Source organism: Carcharhinus amblyrhynchos, chromosome 14 (assembly GCF_965287045.1).
Source record: "Carcharhinus amblyrhynchos chromosome 14, sCarAmb.v2.hapA, whole genome shotgun sequence".
In the NCBI taxonomy this organism is placed as follows: Eukaryota; Metazoa; Chordata; class Chondrichthyes; order Carcharhiniformes; family Carcharhinidae; genus Carcharhinus; species Carcharhinus amblyrhynchos.
The window spans coordinates 1490207-1508649 of NC_137337.1; the positions used below are offsets into that span (position 1 = coordinate 1490207).

At 45.8% G+C, this 18443-nt stretch overlaps 1 protein-coding gene across 4 annotated transcripts in view; it reads right to left on the minus strand.

The window, feature by feature from the left end:
- The window catches only part of ttll5 (tubulin tyrosine ligase-like family, member 5), a 291222-nt gene that overhangs the window by 35393 nt on the left and 237386 nt on the right, over positions 1-18443 (minus strand). For 3 of the 4 annotated variants that reach the window (XM_080202144.1, XM_080202141.1, XM_080202145.1), the window contains exon 29: positions 12478-12676. In XM_080202144.1, coding sequence (XP_080058270.1) covers positions 12478-12676 — 199 coding nt within the window. The remainder of the gene's footprint in view (positions 1-12477; positions 12677-18443) is intronic. The other variant, XM_080202142.1, reaches the window with a different exon arrangement.

An 18443-nucleotide genomic window follows, 5' to 3' on the forward strand; every position in this document is an offset into this window, starting at 1 on the left:
GTTTAATAATATCCTTTCTATAATAGGGTGACGAGAACTGCACACTTATTCCAAGTGTGGCCTTACCAATGTCTTGTACAACTTCAACAAGACATCTCAACTCCTGTACTTAATGTTCCGATCAATGAAACCAAGCATGCCGAATGCCTTCTTCACCACCTTGTCCACCTGTGACTCCACTTTCGAGGAGCTATGAACCTGTACCCCTAGATCTCTTTGTCCTATAACTCTCCCCAATGCCCTACCACTGTCCTGTCCTGATTCAATCTACCATATTTCATCACCTCGCATTTATCTAAATTAAACGCCATCTGCCATTCGTCAGCCCATCGGTCCAATTGATCAAGATCCCAGTGCAATCCAAAATAACTTTCTTCACTGTCCACTATGTCACGAACCTTGGTGCCATCTGCAAACTTACTAACTATGCCTTCTAAATCTCATCCAAATTATTAATATAAATGACAAATAACAGTGGACCCAGCACTGATCCCTGAAGCACACCGCTGGTCACAGGCCTCCAGTTTGAAAAACAACTCTCTACAACCACCTTTTGTCATCAAGCCAATTTTGTATCCAATTGGCTACCTTGTCCTGGATCTCTCATGCAACAACCTACCATACAGTACCTTATCAAAGGCCTTGCTAAAGTTCATGTAGACAACGTTGACTGCACTGCCCTCATCTACCATCTTGGTTACTCCTTGAAAACAATCAAATTCGTGAGACATGATTTTCCACTCACAAAGCTATGCTGACTGTCCCTAATCAGTCCTTGCGTCTCTAAATAGCTGTAGATCCTGTCTCTCGAAATACTTTTAACAACTTCCCCAGTACAGATGTGAGGCTCACTGGCCTGTAGTTCCCAGGCTTTTCTCTGCAGCCCATTTTAAACAAAGACACAACACTTGCCACTCTCCAATGTTCAGGCACCTCACCTGTGACTATCAATGATTCAATTATGTTGGGAAATTGTTTGAATCCGTTATTAAGGAAGTAATAACAGGACATTTGGAAAGTCAAAATGCAATCCATCAGAGTGAGCAAGGTTTATGAAAAGTAAATCATGTTTGACTAATTTGCTAGAGTTTTTTGGAGTTTTAACAAGCCATGTGGATAATGGGATCCTGCAGATGTAGAATATCTGGATTTCATGCAAAGTTTTTTAAAAGTTTACTTATTAGTCACAAGTAGGTTTACATTAACACTGCAATGAAGTTACTATGAAAATCCCTTAATCGTCACACTCCGGTGCCTGTTCAGGTACACTGAGGGAGAATTTAGCCAAGACCAGCACGTCTTCCAGATCGTAGGAGGAAATCGGAGCACCCAGAGGAAACCCATGCAGACACAGGGAGAATGTGTAGACTCCACGCATACAGTGACCCAAGTCAGGAATCGTCTGAAGTCTGGGGTGCTGTGAGGCAGCAGTGCTAATCACTGTGTCACCATGCTGCCCCTAAGCACTTGATAAGGTTATCATAGAAACCCTATTGCACAGGAGAAGAGCATTCAGTCCATCGAGTTTGCATAGAGAACAATCCTACCCAGGCCTATCCCCAAAAGCCCACATATTCACCCGTCCAATCCTGCTAACATATATATCCCAGGACACTAAGGGGCGAGTTAGAATGGCCAATCAACCTAACCAGTGTGTCTTTTAGACTATGGGAGGAAACCGGAGCACCCGGAGGAAACCCATGCAGACATGGGGAGAACGTGCAAACTCCACTTAGACAGTGACTCAAGCCAGAAATCGAACACAAGGCCCTGGAGATGTGAGGCAGCAGTGCTAACCATCGTGCCACCATGCCACACAGAAGGTTAATACACGAGATAAGAGCACATGGAATTAGGGGTAATCTATTAGCTTGGAAAGAAGGCTGGCTAACTGACAGAAGGCAAAGAGTCAGGATAAATTGGTCTGTTTCTGGTTGGTAAGCTGTAAGTAGTGGATCTTTATAGTGCCCGGTCCTCAGGACCAACTATTTCCAATCTATATTAATGATTTGGATGCAGGGATAAAGGTATTAATGCCAAACTTGCAATGACATTAAAATAAGTGGGATAGTAAGTTGCAATGAGGAAACAAGAAATTTACAAATGGATATAGAGAGGTTAGACAAAAATGCCAAAGATGGGGTTTAACGTGGATAAATGTGAGATTATCAATTTTCGTCAGAAAAATGGAAAAGCAACTTATTATCTAAATGGACCGAGACTTTGGGGTGCTCCAGTGCAGAGGGATCTGGCATCCTCATGCATAAGTCACACTGGTATGCAGGTAATAAGGAAAGCAAAGGAATTTTGGCATTTATAGATCAAGTAATAGAGTATAAAGGTAAGGAAGTGTTGTTGCAACGATACAAGGCAATGGTGAGGCCGCACCTGGAGTACTGTGCACAGTTTTGGTCCCCTTATTTGAGGGAGGATGTAATGTCATTAGACACATTCAGAGGAGGTTCACTCGATTGATTCCAGAGATGAGGATTTGTCTTATGAAAGAGAGTTTGAGTAGTTTAAGCCTGTACTGTCTAGAATTGAGATGAATGAGTGGAAATCTAATTGAAGAATAAAAAATGATAAAAGGTATTGACAAAATAGACATAGAGGTCATAGTTTTAGGGTATGATTATTAGTAGCAGGTTTGAAACAGAGTTGAGGAGAAACTACTTCTCTCAAAGGGTTTTGAAGATACCTCAGTGTGTGGTTGATGTCGGGACATTGAGTAAGTTTAAGGAGGAGTTAGATTTTTAATCGGTAATGGGTTTGAAGGGTTATGGAGAATGGGCAAGAAAGTGGAGTTGAGGCTGAGATGAGATCAGCTATGATCATATTGAACGGTGGAGCAGGCTTGAGGAGCTGAATTGACTACTCCTCCTAGTTCTTAATTCCAATGAGGGAATGTTGGACCATTGAGTGGTCAGTACTGAGGGAATATTGCACTGTTGAATAGTCAGTACTGAGGGTGTGCTGTGCTATTGGAGGGTCAGAGGGAGTCTAGCATCTTTTGGATGAAATCTTAAACTGAGGCTCCATCTCCCTCTCAGAAGAACAGATAGAACGCTTGTCACAGTGTGGAATACATGACAGATCAAATAACAAAAGGATTTTTGCTGGTTCATTTTCTTCTTGTTTTTAATTCCTTTATTTTGCATTTGCTGCCCTGCCATTCACATCTAATCGAGACACATCTTCTGTTTCTGTACCTGTATTATGACTCGTCCCTTTGCTTTTGTACCATGAAACTTTTTGTCACTTAATCTCTCCTGCCCTTCACCCTGTCACAGACCTTCCCTTTCATTGGCTCTAAACCTATTCCATTTCTGACTTTTCTCCGCTCTGATGAAAAATCAGAGGTCTGAAGCGTGAACTCTTGTCTCTCGCTCTCTCACTCTCCATTGATGCTGCCAGACTTGCTGAGAATTTCGAACACTTATTATTTCAGACTTGCAGCATCCGTGCTCTTTTGCTTTTGCAATATTCTGCTATTACTGTTGAGAATGAACCAACCTATTCCATGTATCTTATCCCTGCTGTACTTGTTCAGTGCATCTCCTTTGTAGACACTGAGTCTGTCATGCAGATGACTTCAAATAGCCACTGGCTTTCTACACCTGGGTCTGCACTCAGGACCAGAGACAGATTGAAAAATTGTTTATTTTTCAGCTCCAAATGAAACATTTTTATACGTACAATCCATGACAGAGAAATCTCTGCAATGAACTAATCTCCCGATGTTGTGTGAGTGCCAGATGGACGAGTGCCATGTGGTTGAAAGACAATCATTGAACACTCCAAGATGAAAGAACAATGGGAGGTCTGGCACTCCATAAAGACATTGTAAACTCTAGCCTACACCAAACTTCATACTTTCCATTGCAATATTATCTGTGCTTTCCCTTGCAACAATGATTCAATATGTGCAACTTCATACATTGGGGAGGGTACACCAAAATAGGGGAAGTGGGACAGACTATGAAAGTGGCACTTTGCTGATGTGTGAACAGGGAGCTCGCCTCCCAGACTGGAGCAGAGGGATTTTATTTGAACAAGACACAGATGACTGTCTGAGGGTGGCTCTGTCCATGGAAACTACACACTCATTCAGAGAGCTCCACATGGACTGAACGGACTCAATGGGCTGTGATTAGCAATCGAAAGAAGTCTCACAACACCAGCTTAAAGTCCAACAGGTTTATTTGAGGACTGTTGGACCTTAAGCTGGTGTTGTGAGACTTCTTTTTGTTCTTACCCCAGCTCAATGCTGGCATCTCCACATCATTAGCAATGGTCACAGCCAGACTGGTGATTATTCAATCACATTCGCAGAGACTGTGCTGATTTGCTTCTGACTTGCCATTCCTGGTCTAGTCAGCTTGACAAACTCCCATTCAGATGGAGGTGAGTGTGCTGCCCCCTCTTGCGCTCTGTTCATTTATCAACAGAGGAATTGCAGCGATGAACCTTTATGCTCCACGTGAAAGGGTCAGATTAAAACCATAGACTCACATCTGACCACTCTGAGGAGACGCACATTCTTCGAGCAAAGCACAGTTTAAGATTAAATAGAAAGTTATTGAGCAGCACTGGCCAAGAAGAACTTCAAAGTGCTTAATATTCAGAACAGGAATGCCTCTGCAGTCATGTAGAGACTGATCCCAGGGGAGCCATGAAAGAATGTATTTTTATTGAATCATATAATTAAATAAAGCATAGCAAGTCAATCACAGGCTACTGAAATCTGAGCACTATTCCAAGTTAGCAAAAAAAAGGCCTCCATTTGTTCCACTTTACTGTTCCTTTGTTGAGTGCTATCTGAAGATGTTGTGTTTGGGTTGAAGGTGAGGTGGGTGTCAAAGCTGTTTCCCTTTCAGTCCCCTATTTCAGAAACTGTCGTACGTGGCCCAGTTTCACCCAGTAACCAAGCTCCTGCACAGGATCCAGAAGCATGGAGGGGAATAGCAAAGGGCTTGCTGAACATTGCAATTTCTCAATGTTAAAATACAGCATGATGGAAATGCACAGAGCTTCTGGGAGAAGCCAGGTTAACATTTCAAGAGAAGGCTGAGCGATTGTGTATTTCAGCATTTCTCTTCTATCTCAGATTTCCCTATTCTTTTTATCTCTACCTCAACTTTAGAATGACTCTACATGGAGTAATCCATCCAAATCACTCAAAGAGCACTCTTCTCAGAATCATAAGAAAAGTAAGAGCACAGTTCCAGACTTGGGTGACTGTGTGGAGTTGCATATTGTTACCATGTTCGTGTGACTTACTTCTGGGTGCTGTAGTTTCCTCCCAGTCCATAGATGTGCAGATTATGTGAATTCATCATGTTAAATTGCCCCTGAGAGTCCAAAGATATGTAGGTTAGGGGCATTAGTGGGGTAAATACATGGACTTACAGGAATAAGGCCTGGGTAAGGTGCTCTGTTGAAGAGCTGGTGCAGACTCAATGGGCTGAATGGCCTCCTTCTGTATCGTAAGGATTGTATGACTCTGAAAAAGAGTAAGAAGTCTCAGAACACCAGATTAAAGACTCTCCTCTCCTGAAGGTGCTGACTCTCACTGGGGTACAGGGTCCCCCTCCTCTCCTGAAGGTGCTGACTCTCACTGGGGTACAGGGTCCCCCTCCTCTCCTGAAGGTGCTGACTTTCACTGGGGTACAGGGTCTCCCTCCTCTCCTGAAGGTGCTGACTCTCACTGGGGTACAGGGTTCCGCTCCTCTCCTGAAGGTGCTGACTTTCACTGGGGTACAGGGTCCCCCTCCTCTCCTGAAGGTGCTGACTCTCACTGGGGTACAGGGTCCCCCTCCTCTCCTGAAGGTGCTGACTTTCACTGGGGTACAGGGTCCCGCTCCTCTCCTGAAGTGCTGACTCTCACTGGGGTACAGGGTCTCCCTCCTCTCCTGAAGGTGCTGACTCTCACTGGGGTACAGGGTCTCCCTCCTCTCCTGAAGGTGCTGACTCTCACTGGGGTACAGGGTCCCCCTCCTCTTCTGAAAATGCTGACTCTCACTGGGGTACAGGGTCCCGCTCCTCTCCTGAAGGTGCTGACTCTCACTGGGGTACAGGGTTCCCCTCCTCTCCTGAAGGTGCTGACTCTCATTGGGGTACAGGGTCCCCCTCCTCTCCTGAAAATGCTGACTCTCACTGGGGTACAGGGTCCCCTTCCTCTCCTGGAGGTGGCCCTGTCTAAACACTCCAATATGTGCTTTCTCTATATATCCCTCCAGCCTTGTGTTTGCTCCCACTGTAAGTGCACAGTTGAGGTCATTAGAGCATATGGCTCACCTATTTCTGAGTACAAAGCTAACTGTCCATTGAATTGAGAGCAGGGATATTAATATAGGCTGCTGGCTGGTGTCCAGGGTGCATGAGGTTATGCTGTTGCTGTCCATTAACTGTGAACATGAATACTATGGCTTGGCTCAGCAGCAGCCACACATGGTTTCTGTAATCTTCAAATTAAAACAAAAGCTTGTATTGAGTGACATGCCTCTACAGCTGCATTCACCAATACACGTCCCAGTTGTTTGAAATAAGTGGCAGGAATCATTAAGTGATAACATCAGGCTGCTCAGACAGAGCTGGGAAACATCAGAAAGGAAGCAAGATTCGAAATGAACAATCAAGTTAAACATTATTCAGAAGAGAACTTTATCATCATTTGAGCAAGGTTATACGAAAGATTGTCACCATTTACAGGAGTGGGGACTGAGGTACAGAGACTCTAACCTGGTGTTGTGAGACTTCTTAGAGACTGCCACAGGACTCAATACTGAGTTCTTCCAGTACGATATAGCTGCAATCTACATTGTACTGGATCCAGAGGATGCTGTGTGCAACTTGCTTCACAACCAAGAAGGACAAGGGCAGCAATGTCGTGGGAACAGCATCATCTCTCATTTCCCCTCCAAGTTGCACACCATCCTGACTTGGAAATATATCACTGTTGCTTCACAGCCGTTGGTTCAAAATCCTGGAACTAACTTACTTCTTAACAGCACTGTGGGTGTACCTACACCATATGGACTGTAGCACTTACAGAAGGCAGCTCACCACCACCTTCTCAAGGGCAATTCAGGATGGGCAATAAATATTGGCTTAGCCAGTGACGCCCACATCCCATTAGATTATAATTTTTTTAAAACACAAACAAACTCCTTGACATTCACTTTGTAATGTTCTGCAATTTGTGGAGGTCACTTGAAGCTGGAGAGATCCTGACCCTCAGCGAAAAACAGTCAATCGGAAACATATTTTCCTTTGACTCCCTATTGTTTTTCAAGGGAAAGCAGTTTCCAGGAACGCCTCCGCACACTATTTTGGCTTGCTTCCAGTGTAATACTAGTGTAATACTCTGACTCTGTTAAGGAAAAGCAATCGGTGGTTATTTAATAAAACTGCATGAGCCAAAGGGGATCTCTGTTGTATAACTGCATTTAATGAATTACAGGTCAGATTGGCGATACACCTGTGATCACTAGCTCATACCAAATTAGCAGCAAGTGATATCTGCTGCTGGAAGTAACACAGCAGCACAGATTAATGGTGATGACCTGTGTAGTAAGTATTTCAGGAGCCGGAACTCTGCCTAAGGCTTTCCTTTTCCATTGCCCAGAATGCAATAAACCCACTGCTCCCATGTTCCACTCAAGATAGATTAGGAATAAGACCAGGGCCCCTCCTGGTCAAGGACCTCATCACATGGCACATGTGCTAACAAGGTGATGAAGGAGTCTTCTAGTCCCTTTCTCCATCCAAAATCTAACACCACAATTATAGCTTGTTAAAACTTCTTACAATCAGGACTTTTTAGGGCGGAATTTTCCCAGTCCTTCTGCTGCGGGAATCATAGCAGGGGCAGTGGGACATGGACCATGCAAAGGTCCAGTGACCTTGGGCAAGATTTTCTGGACTTGGGGCAAGCTCAGCTGGAAAATTATGCCAGTCTCATGTTGGCATACAAGCTGAAATTAGGGCATCCTGACCAATTTGGTTCCTGGTACATGTATGGTATGGACAAAGCAGGCTCAATTCATGGAATATAAACTTCTTTTTGCGTTGAATGTCTAGGAAGTGGTATGCACTGTGTATAATGGAGGCAGACTCCATTGTGGTTTTCAAAAGGGAATTAGATAAGTACCTTTTGTATGAGAGTGCAGCGGCATGCGACCAGTTACAATGCTCTTGCAGAGGGCTGGCAGGAAATCGATAAATCAAATTGCCTCCTGTGCTGCAACTAATCTGTAACTCGATTCTAAATTGGGTCCAGCATTGCACCAGTTTTTTAGGTCCCCTGAATTCAGCTTCACTGTACATCATGCTGAGATGAGAGTAGGACTTCAAAAGCAATTGAATAGTTTTGAAGTGTAGTCACTGTTGTATTGCAGGAAAGGAGGCAGCCAAATTATACACAGCATGATCCCACAAACATCAACAGGATAATGAGCAGGCAATCTGTTTCTTGTGATTTTTACTGCAGGATAAATACTGACCAGAAGACGAAGGAGAATTCCCCCGCGCTTCTTCAAACATTGACCGAATCTTACACCCATGCAGAGGGCTGACAGGGCCTACTCTTTGTCTGAAGGACAGCATCTCTGATAGTGCTGCACTTGAGTGTTAAGCTGGAATATGTACTCAAGTCTCTGGATTGGGATTTGAACATACGACTTTCTGACTCAAAGGTGAGAATGCTACACACTGAACTACACCTCACACTATCTGTGTGTCTGCTTGTATTATTGGTGTCCGTGTAGATTTGACTGGGGATTAGGTCTGATACGGGGGAAACGTTCCATGGGTGAGGTACCAGCAGGTTGTTAATGCCCAAGGGGACTGTGCCCAGCAAGAATCAGCACCTCCCAACGACAGGACAATTAGGCTCGGTCAAAACAGTCAGATGTTTATCTTCAGAATTCTAGATATCTTGTACACCCAGAGCACTGAAATTATTATTTAAGCTGGTCCAACACAGAGTGGGAGCTTTGGCTAACATATACCAACCTCAACAGTTAATTCAGTCCATAAAGTAATTCATTGCATAAAACATTGTTTTTAAGTTTATTATTGTCACAAGTAGGCTTACATTAACACTGCAATGAAGTTACTGTCAAAATCCCCAAGTTGCCACACTCTGGTGGCTGTTCAGGTACGCAGGGGGGAATTTAGCATGGTCAATCCATCTAACCAGCATATCTGTTGGACTGTGGGAGCAATCTGGAGCAGTAGGAGGAAACCCACGCAGACATGGGAAAAGTGTGGAGACTCCACACAGTGACTGAAGCCGGGAATCAAACCCACGTTCCTGGAGCTGTGAGGCAGCAGTGTTAACCACTGTGCCACCGTGATATGCGCAGAGACAATCTTCTGGTACAAATGCAAGGATTCTGCTTTCTTTTCTATAGTTTGAAATAATGTTATGATTAAAGATCTCATTTTCATATGGACTATTATTTAAATGGTAAAACATTGCAGCATGCTGCTGTGCTGAGGGACCTGGGTGTCTTGTGCAAGGAGTTGGTTTGCAGGTGCAGCAGGTAATTAAGAAAGCAAATGGAATCTTGTCCTTCATTGCGAGAGGGATGGAGTTTAAAAACATCGAGGTTATGCTGCAGCTGTATAAGGTGCTGGTGAGGCCACACCTGGAGTTACTGTGTACAGTTTTGGTCTCCTTACTTGAGAAAGGATATACTGGCACTGGAGGGGGTGCAGAGGAGATTCACTAGGTTGATTCCGGAGTTGAGAGGGTTGGTTTATGAGGAGAGACTGGGGCCATACTCATTGGAATTCAGAAGAATGAGGGGAGATCTTATAGAAATATATAAGATTATGAAGGGAATAGATAAGACAAAAGCAGGGAAATTGTTTCCACTGACAGGTGAAACCAGAACTAGGAGGCATAAACTTAAATTAAGGGGGAGCAGATTTAGGACTGAATTGAGGAGAAATTTCTTCATACAAAGAGTTGTGAATCTGTGGAATTCCCTGCCCAGTGAAGCAGCTGAGGCTACCTTACTGAATGTTTCTAAGGCAAGGGTAGATAAATTTTTGAAAGTAAAGGAATTAAGAGTTATGGTGAGCAGACGGGTAAATGGAGCGTAGTGGAGCTTAGTGGGGTTCATGAAAAGATCAGCCACAATCTTATTGAATGGCAGAGCAGGCTTGAGGGGCCATATGGCCTACTCCTGCTCCTAATTCTTACGTTCTTATATCAAAGGCCACACCAGATTGATGAAGCCACACAATGAAATCGCTCTTAATACACTCCAAAAGATCTGGGGTCCAGAGACATAATCACCTCAGTCTTTCTGAAAGGAACCGCTGCACACTATTTACTATTCACAATGCAGCAGTGCTGCAGGTGCTTTATCTGCTACCATGCTTACCCCCTCCCCCCTTACTAGGCACCACTCTTCTCCCTTTGCCCGTTTGTCTGTACAGCGTACAAGAAACAATACTTTTCACTGTATATTGATATATGTGACAATAATAAATCAAATCAAATCAAAGCCATACTCATTCTGTTATGATCTCCATAGAGACCAATAAGTTTTAAAATATACTTGAATTTCCAGTTAATAACTGAAAGGATGGCCTCAGTGGAGTGCCTCAGGGGTCGGTGCTGGGGCCTCAGCTATTTACCATTTATATAGATGATCTGGAGGAGGGAACCGAGTGTAGGGTGTCGAAATTTGCTGATGACACCAAGGTTGGTGGAAAGGCAAATTGTGCGGAGGGTGTGGAGAGTGTACAGAAGGATCTAGATAGGCTGGGCGAATGGGCCAGGAAATGGCAAATGGAATTTAATGTTGGCAAGTGCGAGGTGGTCCACTTTGGTAGGAATAATGGTAGGAAGGATTATTACTTATGTGGCGAAAAACTGCAGCAGGCGACGGTGCAGAGGGACCTTGGGGTCCTTGTGCATGAGTCGCAAAAACCCAGCTTGCAGGTGCAGCAGGTGGTCAGGAAGGCGAATGGGATGCTGGCCTTCATCGCGAGGGGGATTGAATATAAAAGTAGGGAGGTCTTGCTGCGGCTGTATAGGGCATTGGTGAGGCCGCAGCTGGAGTACTGTGTGCAGTTTTGGGCGCCGTACTTACGCAAGGATGTTTTGGCCTTGGAGGGAGTGCAGAGGAGGTTTACTAGGCTGATGCCGGAGTTGAGGGGGTTGAGCTATGAGGAGAGGCTGAATAAACTAGGCTTGTACTCGTTAGAGTTTAGAAGAATGAGGGGAGATCTCATTGAGACGTATAAGATGATGAATGGGATGGATAGGATAGAGGTGGAGAGACTAGGATAGTAGGACTAGGGGGCACAGCCTCAAGATAAAGGGGGGGCGGTTTAGAACAGAGTTGAGGAGGAACTTCTTCACTCAAAGGGTGGTGAATCTCTGGAATTCTCTGCCCGTTGAAGTGGTGGAGGCGACCTCGCTAAATATTTTTAAGACGCGGGTTGATGGGTTTTTGATAAGAGAGGGGATTAAGGGTTATGGGGAGAGGGCGGGAATGTGGAACTGAGCCACGACAGATCAGCCATGATCTTATTGAATGGCGGGGCAGGCTCGAAGGGCTAGATGGCCTACTCCTGCTCCTATTTCTTATGTTCTTATGTTCTTATGACAAGATTTCACAACTAAAGACTCCTACTGTAACAAAAAACCAAAAGCACTATTGACTAAATATTATCTTTGCAGGCAACTCATATTTTAAACCACAAAGCAGAATGTCCTCCTTTTGTTTTTGGTACAACCGTAAACACATTTCAATTCTCCTGCATTTACTCCAAGATGCTTCTTAACAACTGTAGGTTTACTTTTCTTTTCTCAGCGTGGGAATTTTTAATTTCAAATCTACCTTATACAATGAGATTTTTTTTTCCTGGAGGTTCTTCCTCCAACATAAACTAAGAGAATCTTCCAGCCTCATTTTCACTGTTCATGAATTTGGTCTTTTCAATACGAGATCCCATTCACAGCATCTTGCTGCCTATAGCTCCTCTCCCAGATTTTGGCAGACTAACATTCCCTGAGAGTTTTCCAGGATATTTTAGATGCTTCCCCTCTTAAAGTGCAACTGCATGCCAGTGTGAATCACATAGGCCTTGCACCCTGGTGGAAATCCTTGAAAGCTAAACTCTCTTTCATCTTGGCAGTCAATGGTAGTATAAACACCACAACTGTGGTATAAATCTGAATTTCTCAAATGTTTTATGAGTCTTTGGAGACTATCAGTCCATCTATCTATTATTAGCACACAGGATGTTTCCACTGTCTACAAGTGTAAACACCTTGCACCTTATTCCCAACAAAATAAGCTGGGCCCTCTCTCATCTTAACAAGCAAGCTACTCAGGTTTGCCGTTAAACTTCACAACAGGTCACATGACCACCTTCATTTTATCTTAAATTAGAAACACAGTCACAAGCCATAACAATCTTACAAACGTCACAATTGTAAGAGACTCTCACCCCCTTTACCTGGTGCCGGGCTCGACTGGTGTCCAGTAGCTGTCGGGATTGCTGCTGTTGTTGTTGCAGCTGTTGCAGTGCATACTGCAGTTGCTGGCTTCCAGATGTGGGCTGGTATCTCTGCTTTGGAGCCACTCCTGTCGCTGTGTTATATGCAGACTCGACCTCATGCTCCCATCTCGTGCCATCCCTGGAACCTCTGTATGTGTGGACATATATGGAAAGAGTGAGAGTGAGTTTCATGGTTAACAAGTGAGCACACTGGGAAAAGAGTCAAAAAAGTACTTAATTCACTAAAGTATATTCTATCAATGCCTCTCTCCTCCCTCAAAACGCTACATGAGGCTGTATCATTGTAATGCAGCATGGCATGAGGATCATTATCTGCCTCCAGTTATGCTTTGCATCCTGTGAGGTATGCTATTGAGGAGATGGAGGTGATAGGGTCGGGAAAAGGTTACTTATAGGTACCCAACTCCCTGTCCTTCTCCCCACTTCACACACGAGCAGCAGCCTGGTCAGGGTTGAACGCCACAGTCAGAACTGAGTGAACACATCTCTCTTTGGCATCTAATGATGGCTTAGTATTTGCTGGAATTGGCACAGGTTGCAGAGGAGGATCTTCATAATAAAGTTCATTTTCAGGATATGGGCCAAACTGGTAGGGCTAAGGTTTATTGCCCATCCCAAGTTCTTCTCAGCTGGAGAATCGGATGTTCAAGTTCCGCTCCAGAGAATTGAACAGAGATTTGAGCACAAACTCCTACTGACACATTCAGTGCAATGCTGCGATATCAGAGGTGTTGGGACGGATTCTCTGACCTTGTCTACAACTGGGATTCTCTGGACCTGCTGCAGTAACTGAGATTTGGCTAATCGCCGAATTCTCTGTTCTCACTGACAGCAAGGAGGAGAATTCTGGCCGTTGTCTTTTAAATGATACATTAAACTGAGGGCCCCATCTGCCCTCCCAGGTAGATATAAAAGATTCCATGCCACTATTTTGAATCAACATCACCAGATGGAGGTTATCTGCTCATTTTCACATTGCACCATGTGGGATCCTGCTGTGAGTAATATGGTTGTTCAATTATTTACATACCACAACGGCTTTACTTCACAAGTATTTCATTGAATATACTGCACGATGGAATGTCCTGGCCTTACTACATAAACACGAGCGCTTTCTTTACTTACCTATTCGGAGGATACAGAAATGTAGCATGTGGAGCAATGCCAGGGTATAACCACAGCTAAGGAGACATGTAACAATGGCTCCTTTCCCAATTGTTCTCACCTAATTCCAGAATACTCTTTTGTAAGTTCAAGAATCTTTGCATGCACAATTTTTTACAAAGTTGAATTTAGAGGAATATCTGGGTCTGCTACTTCTGAAGTTTGGTTTTGTTTTATTAATAAGAAAAATACATCAGAACCTTGAAAAACATGGCCCCTTTGGAAAGTTCCTCGCACTTAGGAGCAAATGTGAGAACACAACAGGTTGGCTTGCTTTTTCAGATTAAATGATCAAATTTGCTTGCCTCACTGCAGCAAGATCCAACAAAGGAATGGGGAGGGAAAGGTGTGCATTTTAAAAGCTGCTGAAATTCCTGATCCCACCTGAAGCAAGAGAGGAAATGGCAGTAAATGGCAGGCAGTTCCCCATCAAAGAGGAAACATGTTTCAAACAGCACTCCTATGCAAATTTCACTCAGGTCCCAGCAGCTAGACTATGAACATACAATAGGAGCAGGAGTAGGCCACTTGGCCCCTCCAGCCTGCTCCGCCATTCTATAGGATCATGACTGATTTGACGGTAACCTCAAATCCACATTCCTGCCTACCCCCAATAAAACACAACCTCTTATGAACCTGCTTCCACAGTCTTTTGAGGGAAAAGATTACTACACATCATCATCTTAAATGAGCATCAAAATCCCAGTCTTGCCCCTAGAAGGTGCTGACTCTCACTGGGATACAGGGTCCCCCTCCTGTCCTGAAGGTGCTGACTCTCACTGGGGTACAGGGTCCCCCTCCTCTCCTGAAGGTGCTGACTCGCAGTACTGACCCCCTGACAGGTGCATGCTCTCTCAGTACTGACCCCCTGACAGGTGAGTGCTCTCTCAGTACTGACCCCCTGACGGGTGAGTGCTCTCTCAGTACTGACCCCCTGACGGGTGTGTGCTCTCTCAGTACTGACCCCCTGACGGGTGTGTGCTCTCTCAGTTCTGACCCCCTGACGGGTGTGTGCTCTCTCAGTACTGACCCCCTGACAGGTGAGTGCTCTCTCAGTACTGACCCCCTGACGGGTGCGTGCTCTCTCAGTACTGACCCCCTGATGGGTGTGTGCTCTCTCAGTACTGACCCCCTGACGGGTGTGTGCTCTCTCAGTACTGACCCCCTGACGGGTGAGTGCTCTCTCAGTACTGACCCCCTGACGGGTGTGTGCTCTCTCAGTACTGACCCCCTGATGGGTGTGTGCTCTCTCAGTACTGACCCCCTGACGGGTGTGTGCTCTCTCAGTTCTGACCCCCTGACGGGTGTGTGCTCTCTCAGTACTGACCCCCTGACAGGTGAGTGCTCTCTCAGTACTGACCCCCTGACGGGTGCGTGCTCTCTCAGTTCTGACCCCCTGACGGGTGTGTGCTCTCTCAGTACTGACCCCCTGACGGGTGCGTGCTCTCTCAGTACTGACCCCCTGACGGGTGCGTGCTCTCTCAGTACTGACCCCCTGACGGGTACGTGCTCTCTCAGTACTGACCCCCTGACGGGTGTGTGCTCTCTCAGTTCTGACCCCCTGACGGGTGAGTGCTCTCTCAGTACTGACCCCCTGACGGGTGAGTGCTCTCTCAGTACTGACCCCCTGACGGGTGTGTGCTCTCTCAGTTCTGACCCCCTGACGGGTGTGTGCTCTCTCAGTTCTGACCCCCTGACGGGTGCGCGCTCTCTCAGTTCTGACCCCCTGACGGGTGAGTGCTCTCTCAGTACTGACCCCCTAACGGGTGTGTGCTCTCTCAGTACTGACCCCCTGACAGGTGAGTGCTCTCTCAGTACTGACCCCCTGACGGGTGAGTGCTCTCTCAGTACTGACCCCCTGACGGGTGTGTGCTCTCTCAGTACTGACCCCCTGACGGGTGTGTGCTCTCTCAGTACTGACCCCCTGACAGGAGAGTGCTCTCTCAGTACTGACCCCCTGACAGGAGAGTGCTCTCTCAGTACTGACCCCTTGACGGGTGCGTGCTCTCTCAGTACTGACCCCCTGACAGGAGAGTGCTCTCTCAGTACTGACCCCCTGCCGGGTGCGCGCTCTCTCAGTACTGACCCCCTGACAGGTGAGTGCTCTCTCAGTACTGAACCCCTGACGGGTGTGTGCTCTCTCAGTACTGACCCCCTGACGGGTGCGCGCTCTCTCAGTACTGACCCCCTGACAGGTGAGTGCTCTCTCAGTACTGAACCCCTGACGGGTGCCTGCTCTCTCAGTGCTACACTATATGTGCTAGCCTGAAATATATACAAAATGCTTTGCAATGGGATTTAAAATTATAACCTTTGAACAAGAGGTAAAGGGTCAAAGCTTGCAATTGGGTCAAGTTTACAAATGTATCATTTTGGTCAGTATAGTTCAGAAAGACACAATTGTTACAGTGCAGAAGGACACCACTCGGCCCATTGTGTATTCACTGGCTCTCTAATTGAGTATTTTACACACTGTCATTCTCTCGCCTTCTCCTGTACAATGTTCATTTTTTAGATAACTGTCTAATTACTTTTTGAATGTCTCAATTGAATCTGTCTCCAACACTCTTTCACTTAGTGCATTCCAGACCTTAACCACTCACCCTGTGTGAAAATATTTTCCTTTTGCTTCCAATGCCAGTTCCTTTAAATCTGTATTCTTATAATAATCACCATTTGCTAAATGTTTCCCACTGACACTTGATCCATTTGGTCAACCTTGTTTCCAACCAGCAGTGCCTTCCTTGGTGGATTAGAAAGATACGGCTGTGGAAAATGTTTACACTAGGGATTATTGCCCCTCATTGCCCTTTATGCCACCATTATTCCTAGTCTATATTTGAATAGCTAAAGTCCACCATTGTAACTACCTTCTACATTTTTCACCTGACTGTAATTTTCTTGCAAATGCGGTCCTCTACATCTTCCCACTAGTTGGTGGCCTATACCACTGAACAAAATAACTGCACCTTCTTTGCTTCTGAGCTCTAGCCAAAAGATTCTTGACCTCTTGACTCTTATCAAACAATGAGAGGAGACTGGGCATTAGGGATGGGGAGAACCTGACTGTAATCTCTAATGACAATTTCCCCACTCCCCCACCTCTATCCCCTCCCCACCCCTCTCATTCCCCCACCTTCTCTCCACCCTCACCTCCTCCCCATCTCACTCCCCCACTCCCTCCTCACCCCTCTCATTCCCCCGCTCTCTTCCACCCCACATACTCCACCATCTGGTCAAGTTCAAGGCTTGGTTTCCTCTTGTGGCACTCAGTCAATTAACTAAACTTTAGGGTGATTGAGATCCCACAGTCAGAATCCGCTTTGGTTACTTTCCCCACTCACACTCAAACCTGGACAGGCAGGGAGGGGTCTCGTTGGGACCTATTCTCAGAATAAAAACACAATAAAGAAAAGATGAGAAACAAAAGGCACCAGAGATTTTAACAGACTGAGTCTTTAGGATGAAAAAACTGCTGAGAAGTCAAAAGTATGTTCCTGGTGCCAAACACATTGAACTGGTTTAGAAACCGTTCTGTGAGGAAGCCATGGGATGTTACTTAAAATGTTTCAAAAGGATGGGTTGCTTTTGAACTGCCTGAATTCTTTGGCAGGTGTGCAGTGTCAGCAATCTGGAATCACAATTCTCCCGTTTCTCTCTTTTTTGTCAGTCTCAATATTCAGGAGGTAGCAGAGCAACGGAAAGGGGGCAAGGGCAGAAAGGGGGATGAAGGCAGAAAGAGGGCAAGGGCGGAAAGGGGGTGAGGGTGGAAAGGGGGCGAGGGCGGAAAGGGGGTGAGGGTGGAAAGGGGGCGAGGGCGGAAAGGGGGTGAGGGTGGAAAGGGGGCGAGGGCGGAAAGGGGAGAGGGCAGAAAGAGGATGAGGACAAAAGAGGGACGGGGGTGAAGGTAGGGGAGAGGAGGTGGAGAAGGGAACCAGAAGGGTGGGGAGCCACAGGGGAGGACAGGAAAAAGAAAGGGGGGGGATGTAAGAGGGGAAGGGAAGGGAAAGGTGGGAATGGGAGAAAGAGGAGGGGGTGGTGCAGTAGCGAGTGTGAGAACAGGAAAGAGGCAGATCGGAAAGAGGTGAAAGGGGACAGGAGGCAAAGGGGAGGGGTGCTTGGCTAAACATAGTATGAGCGGACAGCTAAGGGAGAGGGGGAGCGGGAGTTGGGGATGAGGGGAAGGAGGGGGCTAGGGATGAGGATTCAAAGAGTTGGCTGGCGCTCAGGTTGTGTGGAACATAAGCTCAGTGCATGCAGGGGATTGGCAGAGAGCCAGGGCTGCTGTCAGTTAGTGAAGTGGATGGAATGCAGTAAGGGTTTGTTTTATTCTTTCTTTCTGTTATTATAACAAATGGGTGTTTGAGGCCAAACTTAACACAGCGAAGAGTTGGTGCATCCAGGGCCTAGAACAAACTAATTAGGAGGTGATTCATTTTTTATGACTTTAGCAGATCCTCCCCCACCCCCCCATCCACAGTTTCCTCACTTTATTTCAGAAAAAAAGCCGACAATTCTGTACATAAACTCTGTACGTAAGCGGAGACCCAAAGAGACAATGTGATTGTGTGTTCCATAGCTTTCCGCTGAGCTGCTGAACTTGTGCCTTTCTGTTAAGCCGATTCCTTCCCCATCACCTCTCAAATAACGGGTATTTATGCTGGGTGTACAGATTCAGGGCTGGCTGGACTGAGCAAGAGACTCTGCGCTAAAGGACAGATGGAATTTTT